Raw genomic sequence first — 12,363 nt, 5'->3', positions numbered from 1 at the left:
AAATTTTGAGATCAAGCATGTTCTCTCTATGACGCATTTTAAAGAGAGTCATATTGCACTTACTGAAAAGTTGTTTTATCGGGGTTACAACATTCAAGGCCTAAGCAAAGCTTTGAAAAGGTGTTATAGTAGAGAGCATTTCCAATCTTGATGCATCAGTGACAAATAGTGACGCAAAAGGCAATTCCATATCTGGACTTGTGTCATATGTTTCCGTTTTTTTAGATGATCAATTGACTTGCCTTTGTATGGGATATGTGACGGGTGCCACCGGTGGTAAAGGATACGCTCAACTTTTCGCGAACAGCGGATATCATCACTTTTTGATGGTGATTCAAAGACACATGCTCATGATAAAGTCGGAATCGTACAATCATACTTCTTTAGTCTAATATTTGTTCATAATTTATATATTGCCAATCTTGTCTTTATGTCTTCCGTGTTCTAGTCACACATTTGTTTCCATTTCAGTGGAGGAAAATAACATTCATCTAATACTTACCGCCGCTTTTTGTAAACTATAAAGAAGAACCATACATTGTGATTGATTTGTGTTTCCCGAAACCACCGGGTTTTAAAGAAATATAATAGGTTTGGAGTAGGTTAAATGTGGAAAATGTCTGACAAGTATGGCATCATGATATATGCGAGTGGGATAGCTACTGTTTGGTGATCAAATTTAATTCTTAGTGTTGTTTCTACTAAGATGGGTTTTTGATAATAAGAGCTCACCTGGAAAGATATTCACCAGATTATACTATCAGCAAAGACAGAAACTTAAAACAAGTTGCTGTATGCATCGACATTCAAATATTTTGAATTATTTTCTGCATTAATAGCCAGGAAATAAAAACGTCAACGCTAGAGAATAATCACTCTCGATTATCCCACTAAACAGATACCACTGGGTGTAAAAAGCAAACTAGTGGAATATTTTAATAAAAATGGATCACTGAAATCATGGATGACACCAGGTGTTCGCGAAAAGGACAAGCCAGTCCTGCCCTATCAGAAGCATCCGCCACAATTTGCAAAAAGGTATGTATTTGTTGCCTGACACTCCACAGCCATTCCCCTGTCATGCAATGCGTCATGTAAACAAACCAGACTATCAAGTGAAGGTCAGAAATCCAGTCACACGATAGAGCATTTACTGATTTTGTTGAAACCAAAAAAAATATTTTAATATATTGTTAAAAAGATTCTTGAATAAAATTCAAAAACAGGAAGCAACAATTTCATGTACGCTCTGACATGGACTGTAATATATTATTAATGTTATTATACGCCAAGGAGTGTCATGTACAACATATTGGACAAACAGAGTGCTTGAGAGACAGAATAGGCGTCCATAAACAGATAAAGGACCCCATGCAAGGTTCATCCCCTTAAGCGCTCGACAAATGCGCAGCAGGAAAAGAAATAGAATTTAAGATATACCCTTTCTGTAAAATGAATACTGCTGATGCCCAGCAGTGTAAAGATAAAAAACTGTTTTCATTAAAAGGTTGTGCCCATCTTTAAATAAGTAGCGCATGGAATATGAACTATATTTGTATTTATTGTGAAAGTTACCACTGTCATTGTAAAGACGCAGTCTTATAACTATAATCACTTCTCCCTGAAGATACAATTGAAAGTGAGGTGAAATGGGCTTTAACGTCGCGTCCAAGATTGCACTTATATAGCGAGGGGGGTGTACGTGTGTGTGTTTGTGTGGCTGCTTGTACTAGTCCGGACTGATGCCGATTTATAGTGCTAGCTCACTGAGATACCATGCCGCAGTTTAACATGAATACCCAACTCAGACTCAGTATACTGACGCCGAGCCGACAAGTCCTTGTTTTAGCCCCTTAATGCCGAGCGCCAGACAGGGTAACAAAAAGTACCATCTTTTAACGTCTTTTGGTATGACGCGGCCGGGGATCGAACCCCGGACCTTCCGCTCTCCGGGCGTACGCTCTACGACTAGAGCACGGAGGCGGTCAGATACAATTGAAACATGTAGAACGATTCGTGTCATTATTGCGTGACTTTCTTTTTATATATATTTCTTATATATAAAATCGTGTTGTCTATATATTTGTAGGATCATGAACATGACTAGATAGCTATCGTGGGTCATTAGATCCCCACAAATGAACCTGTTATCTACATTTCATGACATAACCGCGCACGGGAACATACGCCCTGCGTGCACCTGCTGTGCGCAGAATCACAACATCGTGACTGGCTGACAGGGTTGGTGTTGGTGTCATTTGAAACAGAAAGTATATAAGAGGATCAACCGAATGAAGACTTTACTTTGAAAGCTTTTCGCTTAACTCCAGACATGAAAGTAACACTGGTTCTCGTCATTGTCAGCACTATTATTGGTGAGTTGAAGATACTAACGGCTTTAATAGTTTAGTTAGTGTCTACGTTAGCCGATGAGATTTGTTATGTGCATGTATTTTTTATAATGATAATAGTTCATATTATTCATAGATAATATTATTAATTTGCAATGCGCCTTTTTCCATGCTGGATATCAATGCGTTCTATTATGACTCCGGGAAATGAATCCGTGTGCACTACATTTCAGCTCCCTGGGCAATATATAATCTGATCTGCGTATGATGCACTAGAACACTAATAGTCTCATAACCACCTCACCGAAAGGGGAACCCAATCACTGTTGAGTGAACAGAGGCATGTTTCGAACAAAGGCACTTGCCGTTGGAAAACACCACATGTACTACTTGGGCTACAGTGTTGGGCAGGTCCAAGAAACTCTTAGAAAACAAGGCTGCCAAACATGTTCAGCCATCCAATTGCTTTCTTCCACAAACGGTGCTTAAAGCCTTGACCTGTGACCTCCAAACAGGATCGCGTGCCCCAACTTCTAATGAGATATTGTTTCTTACGTTCAGCTGTGATCGACAGCGAACCCTGCAGGGTTGACAACGACTGCATTCACACCTTATGTGATAGTACCGGAAGGCTTGCCTGCTCTCATGACATATGTACCTGTCTGGTTGCAGCCAATAGCTGCATCACAGGTAAGTCGGTTTACAAAATAGTGACCATAATAACTGCAGGCAACATATTTCATTATGTGAACGTTTTATTTAGGCATCTGGAGAGGTTCTCCTACAAGAAAAGGTGGTGACTATAAGTCAATAAACAAATTGGGTTTTATGCCGTTGATATTATTTTTTAGACAAATGTAGAAGGAACGACAAATATGATACAGAACTAAGATGATTACCATTTTGTTGAAACCATTGGCAATACAAAAAACCCAATCATGGCGAATCTGTGATTCAAACCCACTACTAACGTAGCGACAGCAAAACCCTGGCACAAAACTGCAAATAAGACATGCCCTTTAAATACAAGCCTGCATCAAATGAATGATGGAATCTAGTTCAAACCTCTGACAAATGTTTTTGTCCTGTGTTGTTAAGAAGGAGGTTTATATTTCAGAAACTTGCAGAGACCGCCCTGACTGCGACAGCTGCATCTGTAGAGACACACATGACGAACGCCATTGCTTCGACGGCCACTGCCTTTGTGGACGTGGTGCACAGGTCGGCCCTGGTGGACCTGGCGTGTAAGTAACAATAGTTACAGCCGGAGGTTGTGAGGCATAGTTTTGGTTGCTACACTTGAATCAGTTTGACGTTTCATTGACTTTTTAATTACTGTCGAAAGAAATTTGAAGAATTTGTTTGCTTTTTATGCTTGTTTGGTTTTATGTCAGGGGCAAATGTCTAAATTTAGCCTGAATGTGATTTGGGACGTCAACGCTTTGAGGGTGTTGGTTCAGAATGTTGGTGAAACACAATATTAGGAATATGATTTTAGTCGTGCATATGTTGGTAAAACATACATAGTCGTCTTTGTATGGCATGCATATTTGTCTCATCTCATTTCAGTGGTAATACTTAAATCATTCGACATATAGTAACACTATATCAGTCCTGTTTGTTTGTTTGTTGTTTAACGCCGCACTCAGCAATAGTCCAGCTATACGACGGCGGTTTGGATATATGGTAAATAATGTAAATGTAAAACGTCGACGTTTAGGAATCAGTGTCGATCATCTACCTAAACAGATTTCATTGGGCGTAAAAGGCAAAATTGCCATGAAAATTATATGAATGGATCACTGAAAATCAATGATGACACCAGGGGTTGTTCCGCAAAGCGATTGCCATCCACATCCATATTATAGTTCTTACTCCAATTCAATTTCTTACTAAATATTCAAGTATGAAAATGCCACTTTTCATCTACCTTTTTAATTTCAGAGGTAAATAAATCCTGAAAGGAGGAAAACCCATGGAAATTATTCCTACCTTGTTGGATACACACATGTACACATGTGAAATAAACCTACTACTACCAATTACTGGTTTGTTTTGATGCTGAATACTCTTATTGAATTGATGCTTTACCTGCTTATACCTATGGAGAACATCCTGTGGTTATTCCGTGTTTCTAGCCTATCCTCGTCAGATCAAGATACAATGTTTGGATCTGGATTGGCTAGATTTACGTGACGTCGCTTTTCATACAGTCGCGACTCTCAAAGGGACGACATGAATTGGGTGGACAGGCCCGGTGGATTAGTTGATTGATCAACCGATGATCTGTCTGCTTCATACTCGACACATGCCCCAATGGTGTAAGTAAACCTTCGATTGGTAGGTTGGTTTGTTGTTTAACACCGCACTCAGCATTATACCAGGTGTATGACGACGGTCTGTAAATAATCGAGTCTGGACCAGACAATCCAGTGATTAACATCATGAGCATCGATCCACGCATTTGGGATCGATGACCTGCATCAAGACAGCAGGCCTGACCAACCGATCCCGTTAGTCGCCTTTTACGACAAGCATAGTCACCTTTTTACGGCAAGCATGGTTTGCTGAAGACCCCGGAATCTTCACGGGACTGAAAACCTAAGTGACAACATTGCTGGGATACAAAAGATCGATTTCATAAACCTTGGCGTTTCGAAAATATTGTAAATAAAAGCGACAGAGGACATTTCCTTAATCAGTGGAAATCTCTATTTAAAGTTTTCAACTAAATCATAAAGATGTGTTTACGAGTAAAGTATAGTGCAGCCGTTTCGTGAAAAATTGTGGACTTTGTGGTGAAAACATGAAACTTAGTACAGTTGTAGGTGATGACATTCCAAATAGTTAAAGATATGGGGCCACCCAAAAAATCCAACATGGCCGCCTTAGAGTGAGTGAGTGAGTGAGTTGGGTTTAACGCCGCTTTTAACATTATTCCAGTTATATCACGGCGTGTCAGCTTAATGTGGGAGGAAAGCCCGAAGTGATGCAGGTCTCAGACGTCTTCCACTTCTGTGAAACCCACGAGCACGGGTATGGTGCTGACACACCTAGAAACATAATCGGGGCGAACCGGGATTCGAATCCAAAATCATAGGTTTCAGGCGTGCCAAAGGGAAGCAACTCTGCACAGCGAATCGCGGCCCCTTAGACGACTGGGCCACCCATGCCCCCTCACTGTGACTATGGCTTCAAACAACATTCTCCACTCCGTCTGGAATATGCATAGTAGAAGTAACCCAGTGAATCAGAGAGACTTCAATAACTCGAAGTCGAACACACATCGAGTTACGCGTAGCACCGAGGGTGAGTGAGTGAGTGAGTGAGTGAGTGAGTGAGTGAGTTTAACGTTGTAACGGCATTATCACAGCAAAAAAAATGCAGTTTCCGGTATCCGGATACCTGCCGGATACCACCGGACACTTACCCAAAACGCGTCCGGGTATCCGGTGGCAGATACCTTGCCGGATACCAGATCTGTGGTATCCGGCATGGACACCTCACCGGAAAGTATATCACCTGGAATCCGGGTATCCGGCACCGGATACCTCACCGGATACCTCAATCTGGGTGTCCAGGGATCCGGCACCGGATACCTCATTCTGAGTTTCCAAAAACATGTCACAATTTGGGGGGTGCATTTTGTTCAATTAAGTGTGAAACACCTAAAAATATATTGGAAACTAACCATGAAAATTGAACATTGCTGAAGGTATCCGGCAGGTATCCGGCAGGTATCCGGAAGCAATTTTTTGAGATGTCTTTCTCCTAGTAAATAATGTTAGCCTGGGCATAGCAGATAGCTGTAGTAATATTCTGTGCTATTTTAGTTGTAAATATCCCCTTGAAGTTGAGATCTATGGGCATGTACTTTTGGTGAAAACATTTTTCAAGTTCATATATATTTCAATTTAGATGTTCAGCGTATTAAATGAAAAGCATTCAGTCCTGGTATGATGGTATCCTTACATATCATCTTCATATTCCCAGTTTGTTTTAGCCTAGTGGTTGAAGCATTCGATTCACCACATCGGTACATTGCTTGGTGTCACCCATCATAATATTGTTTGAATTTTGCTCATAAAGTGGCATAACACCATACTCACTCTGACAAAAAAATGAAAGTCATTGGCTATGTGCTCACTTGGGCCTTTGTTCCTGGTGAGATTAAAAGTTTATTTTGGAACTGTATCAATACTTGTTACATCTTGACAGACGAGTTTCATTGAAGTTCGAAACAGAATATCATTAACCCAAATGGGTGCATAAGACTAATGGCATCCACAGAAAACACCCAATAAAGTACTGGTACATAAAAATATCAATGTAACTTTTCTACTGACATGGAACTAAAAACTTCGTTCAGTGAACTGTATTAATTGTAGGAAAACATTCAGGGCATTAGTATATTTGATATATGTTAGCACCTATGTTATGAATGATCAATATCATATTTCTTTAAAGAAGCAAAACAAAAAAATTGTTAAGATAAAAAATCATATTTATTGATTTTATGACATTTCATTGGTTCAGTAACCAGAGGTGTTTGCAAGAACATTCAAAAACAGAAACAGATGCTTCAATGCCATTTTCTAAATAAACAAATTAGTCAAATCTCAGAAGAATTTCAAGGTAGAAGAATATCTAAAGTCAATTATGTTTGTGCAGTAAACCACAAAAGTCATTCAGATTTGTATAGTCAGCGTCAGTGTACACCACATAAACAGTCTCACTGCTGTGGTATTGATTCCTTTAGACTTGATTAATGTCGTAATAAAACAACCTACAGAATCACACTGATGTGGCATTATTCATTCAGAATCATCACTTTCTGAGGTGAACCTGTTAGTTGTTCTGGGGAGGATTATTCATCATCCGGAGAGTCCTTTGTATGACTTGTCTGATCTGGTGTCATTGTGAAATCCAGGTGCCTGAAACAATATATAACATCTTTAAAAGCTTGTTATTAAAAATATAAGAAACACACATATATTGACAAAGGGTAAAAATTTGGTTTCTCAATGAGTAAGGTAATGACAATTTATCAAGCAACTGTTAACCAAACCATGTTAACCAATGTAAAAAAGCCATAGCAAACAGTAAATTGTACAGAAAATACAAAATTGTAATTGATCTTCTGAAAACAATTCCTGTAGTGCCATAAGGCAGGCTCACCTGAATTTTTCTCAAATGTTTGCATTACATCAAAACATAAGGAAAGGTAAACAAGGCAATGCAAATTGCATAAAATAGGTTCTTATACATAAAAACAGAACTAAAGTATTTGACGTAATAAGCGCCTCGCTCTAATAAGCGCCCATGGGAATATTTGCTAATATATTGGCTAGTGAACAATCCCAATTAGGACCCTTTCCAATTAATCAATGTATACAAGACTTATTTATTTGCGTATAATACACACTTGTGTGTGATATGCATTATCATATTTTTATCATTTATCCTATCTTTAATTCAGATTAACAATAACGGCAAAAACTGCCAAATATATTGGTCAAGTGTAATCATAATTTAAGTAGTTCTATTTGGTTTTGGAACTTTTCAAGGGTAATTGTAAATCATTTGATTGTTATAAAGTTACACAGTATTGCATCTATCGTCTGTTTCTAAATACAGTGGAACCTATCTTTGACTTGTGTGACATAATTGAATCATACCCCAAGTTCATTATGCATTGTTATGCATCTGCACAGAGTGGTCAAAGTCCTTGTCACACACATAGTTTGCTACAAGGCAGAATCCAATAAGTACAGTTGAGACATCAGGCTGTATCCAGACAAACTGTCTGATAACCTCAAGTATGGTCTTGGTCGCATCAAGGGATGTAGCTAATCCTAAATAAACATTAAACAAGTGACATAATCTCTTCTACAGAACACTTGATCAAAGCCTGCCCCACCTTTGATGTTTATCATCTCGTTACGCTCACAACAGCTCATTAGCAAGATGAGCTCAATGTCAACTCATGGTGGATTAGGGATTAACAGGGCAATAAGTGTCAGGTGGGTATTATCACTTGCAATTGTCTGTTAATTACTTAATTGAGTAGTGACGGCTTAATTAGTTTCCAACCACACTGACTGTTATGTTACTTATCAAGTCAGTTTACTGGTAACATGTGTCTGTGGACCAAGGAAATGTATCATGCCAGATACTTAAAAAGTTCTACTCATAAGTAATAAAATAATGACAGTTTTGATATGCAATTCTCCCTACAAAGACATTTAACATTTGATATACATAAACTGTCTGTTGAAGCTATGATGATGCTAATATACAAGTCGCACTAAACAACCTATTCATATACTGGTACCTAGCCAAACAAACATAATTTTTTTTATGTGTATGCACATGCTTGTACACATATACCTCTACTGGCATATCACACATACAAACAATCATTAGATGGATGTAATCGTTCAAAAATATTTGACATACAAAAACAAGTGAACAGATTCTGTAATTGCATGGTTAATATTGGGAGATGTTTTAGCATTTCCATTTTCACAGAATCGAAGGCATATCCTTTCATGACTCAGATCAGCTTGTAGTGATTTAAATTCACATAAAACTGATTCATGTCAAATGACCTATCCCGCATGTGTGGGACCTGTTATAAAAATACCATTCATTACTTATTTGTGTGTCCAAATTATGCTATTATTAGAAATAATAGGTATTATTATACAGCATGGATATGATATAAGAAAGCTTTATATGGAATTGTTGAAAATTATGTACAGGAAAACATTGAAATAAATCAATCAATACGTGCATTTATCTCAGAATCTGGTAGATTTAATCAATATGGACTTCTCCTTCATTATCTACTTATAATCAGATGATTACATTATTGCTCAACTGATAGTTTGCAATAGTATAGAATTAGTATTTTATTAATACTTATTTTGTATTTCAGCATCATTTAGATAAGCCATCGGCTTGTTTGCAAATCCAGTTCACTATAAAAAAAATATATGTTTAAAACACATGTAGTAGAACATATTGCAATAGTTAAGACCCGAAAAGAAGTTATGTGTAGGATCTTCAAAATGGTATCCACAAGAGCAGGTTGTAGAATCATGTTGGTGTTTGTTGTTTAACTCTGCACTCAGCCATATTCCAGCTATATGACGGCGGTCTGTAAATAATCAAGTCTGGACCAGTCTATCCAGTGATTGACATCATGAGCATCGATCCACACAATTGGGATACAATGACATGGATCAACCAAGTCAGGGAGCCTGATCACCCGATCCATTAAGTTATCTCTCACAACTAGCATAGGTTGATCATGTTGATGGGGACTAACTTCAACCTGGAATCCCCACGTGAGTAAGTATGCGGCTGTTAGCTTTGTTTGATGTTTAACGCCACACTCAGCAATATCGCAGCTATGTGGCAGGAATCAAACCTGGGTCTTCAGCACGAAGAGTGAACGCTTCAACCGCTAGGCTACCCCACCACCAAAAATTCCCCCATGATAAAGTTGTCATCATGGTTATTGTTCAACTTGTTCAAGTGAAAATGTTCATACCCTTAAAATGTCTTTTCTTCCACTTCACGATGATCTCTGATGCAAAACTTCCCTGTTATTAAAGCTGTTCTTGATTCTTCACATCTGGAAAAATATGTTGAGGCTATTAATCATTCTCACAGAGTACAGGGAGTATATGAAATAAGACAGTGAGTCACATTAGCAAACAAATTATCCAGTTAAAGTAAACATATTTCTACATTATATACATAAGCAAATACTAACATATGATAGACAGGCTACTTGTCATATAAAAATATAATTATACATTTACTTACATGTTGGCTATAAAAGTTAATGTGTCACATGTGACAGGCTTACATGTGGTAAATTACTTTAATACGTGATCATTGTAATATTCACATATTCCTTACCTTAATGTGTCACCTCAGCTGCAACCTCAATATTTGGCCAGTTTTGACGAAATGACCGATCGTGTTCAGTGTATAAGCTGGGCCTCGTCTCTAATATAACTTGGCGCAAGTTGACGACGCGCATAGAGAGCCGGGAACCAGCTTATGTCGGGTTAACCTGGTTCCCGGCTCCCTATGCGCGTCGTCAACTTGCGCCAAACAATAATGTGATATTAGAGACGGGGCCCAGCTTAGTGTTAACCCGGAACAAGCCATTTTACCCATATTCCCCTACGGTCCAGGGCGCCATTTTAGAACATGGATGTAAACAAACCTCGTGTATCGATATACACTGTGATTCTTGATTACGATAAGCTTACCTCGTGTATCGATACATTGTTCTCATTCACCTCCACCACGGAAATGCCGGCCGAAGTTCCTCTCAGCCATCCACAACGCGAAAGTCAACAGTATTTGGAAAGGCGATTGGCATTGCCAGGTACGTAGCAGGGCTTCGAGGCCTTATGATTTCTGTGCAGAGATCTTATGGAACGGATTGATGTAGATATTTTCCTGCTCTACATACTTTACCGTAAACGCCAAGGGTCCTTTTTTTAGTATTATGGTCAACTTTTTTTGGTAGCATAAGAGGCGTAATGGATTTGTGGTCAAAACAAGATGATTCAAATTAGATCCGCTTTTTTATAGATAATGAAGAAAAGTACCAAGATCTAGGAACGATTATTAACTCTTAACTTTCGTGGGATGCTAATACAGATTATAATTTACAATAATGGCCACCAAAGACTTTATTTTTTTTACGCTTAGGATATTGTTATAATTACACTGTTATGTCCTTGTTTTGTATAAGCTTCATAACTTAATCATTCAATATTTCATGGAATGACTCTGACCTTGGCGAGGATCTTTTTTGCAACAAGTGATTCCTTATGTAAAGTGTATGTTGAATGACCCTGGCTTTGTTGTCAAATAATTGTTTGACAGTTGTTAAATATGGGGTTATGTTTTATCTCTGAATGTTTGGGATGAAATATTTTAATAAGGACAGTTCTAAGTTGGAAACTCAACTGGGGCCTTTTCAATTGAATTCAATGTACAGCATGTACAGTTTGGACATTTCTCTAATGTGAATGCTACTTATGTTTGCAGAATGTCTGAATGAATGAGTCAGTCATCTGCACAGCATCAATGGAAAAAGGGAAGCAATGAGGAACAAGAGAAGAGTAGCAGTGAGTGGTAAATATTTGAAATTATTCTGTTTGGTTCATCATGTTCATGTAGCTATTCTGCAAATATTTCTTCAGTTTGCTTGTTCTTTATCACCTGTTGGCATGGATGGCCTAATTATCAAAGGCACTACAACTTGCTGTGCATAGTTGCATCTCTTGGGCTTGACAGAAACCGATGGTTGTGGGTTTGAATCGAGGGTAGCATCATACACTTGCTTGTGGGTTTCATCAAAGTGGTAAACATGTAAGACCTGCATCACTTCGGGCTTTCTTCCCACATCAAGCTTACATGCCGTGATATAACTGGAATACTGTTCAAAGAGGCGTTAAACCCAATTCACTCATTTAACACCACATCCAGCAATAGTTCGGCTAAATGACAAGGATTATAAATTAATCAAATCTCAAATCTCAACTAGACAAACCAGAGATTAATGTTATGAGCTCGATCCAGACGCACCGATGATGACTGTTATGGACAACATCCCATGTTCTTGGGTACGATTACGAGCTTTCAATGAGCCCACTTGCTACCTCATCTATTACTTTGGCTTGTATGGCAAGCATAGGTTGCTAGGAACATTTTTAAGAGATGTCAGTTAATGATTGTTTCAACTCATCAGCATGGAACAATATATATCTCAAATGTTTGGTATATAACAAAACTCAAAGATGATAAATTAAGTGAATTTGCTGCCTTTTATCTGTAAGTACATGTTGCAACAATTCTTTTCTTTTGCTACAATCTTTATACATAATTTTGCAGAAACTGAAGTCCAGCTTGAGATACCCGGATGACAGGTTGACAGTCTGGAAGGACCCTTCCAGATATCCGAAGTGATTGGCAGACA

The 12,363-nt window shown here is 38.4% G+C and overlaps 2 protein-coding genes and 1 long non-coding RNA gene across 4 annotated transcripts in view; 2 read left to right on the top strand and 1 right to left on the bottom strand.

Moving 5' to 3' along the window:
* The window catches only part of LOC125384288, a 49,073-nt gene extending 47,319 nt beyond the window's left edge, over positions 1–1,754 (top strand). Inside the window, exon 4 of the long non-coding RNA XR_007223169.1 lies at positions 472–1,754. This is a non-coding gene — a long non-coding RNA (uncharacterized LOC125384288). The remainder of the gene's footprint in view (positions 1–471) is intronic.
* Positions 1–12,363, bottom strand: part of LOC124141941 (serine protease inhibitor Cvsi-2-like) — a 140,617-nt gene that overhangs the window by 101,286 nt on the left and 26,968 nt on the right. The window lies entirely within an intron of this gene.
* On the top strand, positions 2,219–4,393 carry LOC124141931 (serine protease inhibitor Cvsi-2-like). The gene is made up of 4 exons (XM_046510126.2): positions 2,219–2,375; positions 2,913–3,041; positions 3,469–3,595; positions 4,296–4,393. The coding sequence occupies exons 1-4, from the start codon at positions 2,333–2,335 to the stop codon at positions 4,303–4,305; spliced, it is 309 nt and encodes a 102-aa protein (XP_046366082.2). The 5' UTR covers positions 2,219–2,332; the 3' UTR covers positions 4,306–4,393.

This window comes from Haliotis rufescens, unplaced genomic scaffold (genome assembly GCF_023055435.1).
Source record: "Haliotis rufescens isolate VD_foot unplaced genomic scaffold, xgHalRufe1.0.p SCAF_3, whole genome shotgun sequence".
Lineage (NCBI taxonomy): Eukaryota > Metazoa > Mollusca > Gastropoda > Lepetellida > Haliotidae > Haliotis > Haliotis rufescens.
Note: the sequence above shows the minus strand (reverse complement) of the source record. Positions and strands in the feature narration are given on the sequence as shown.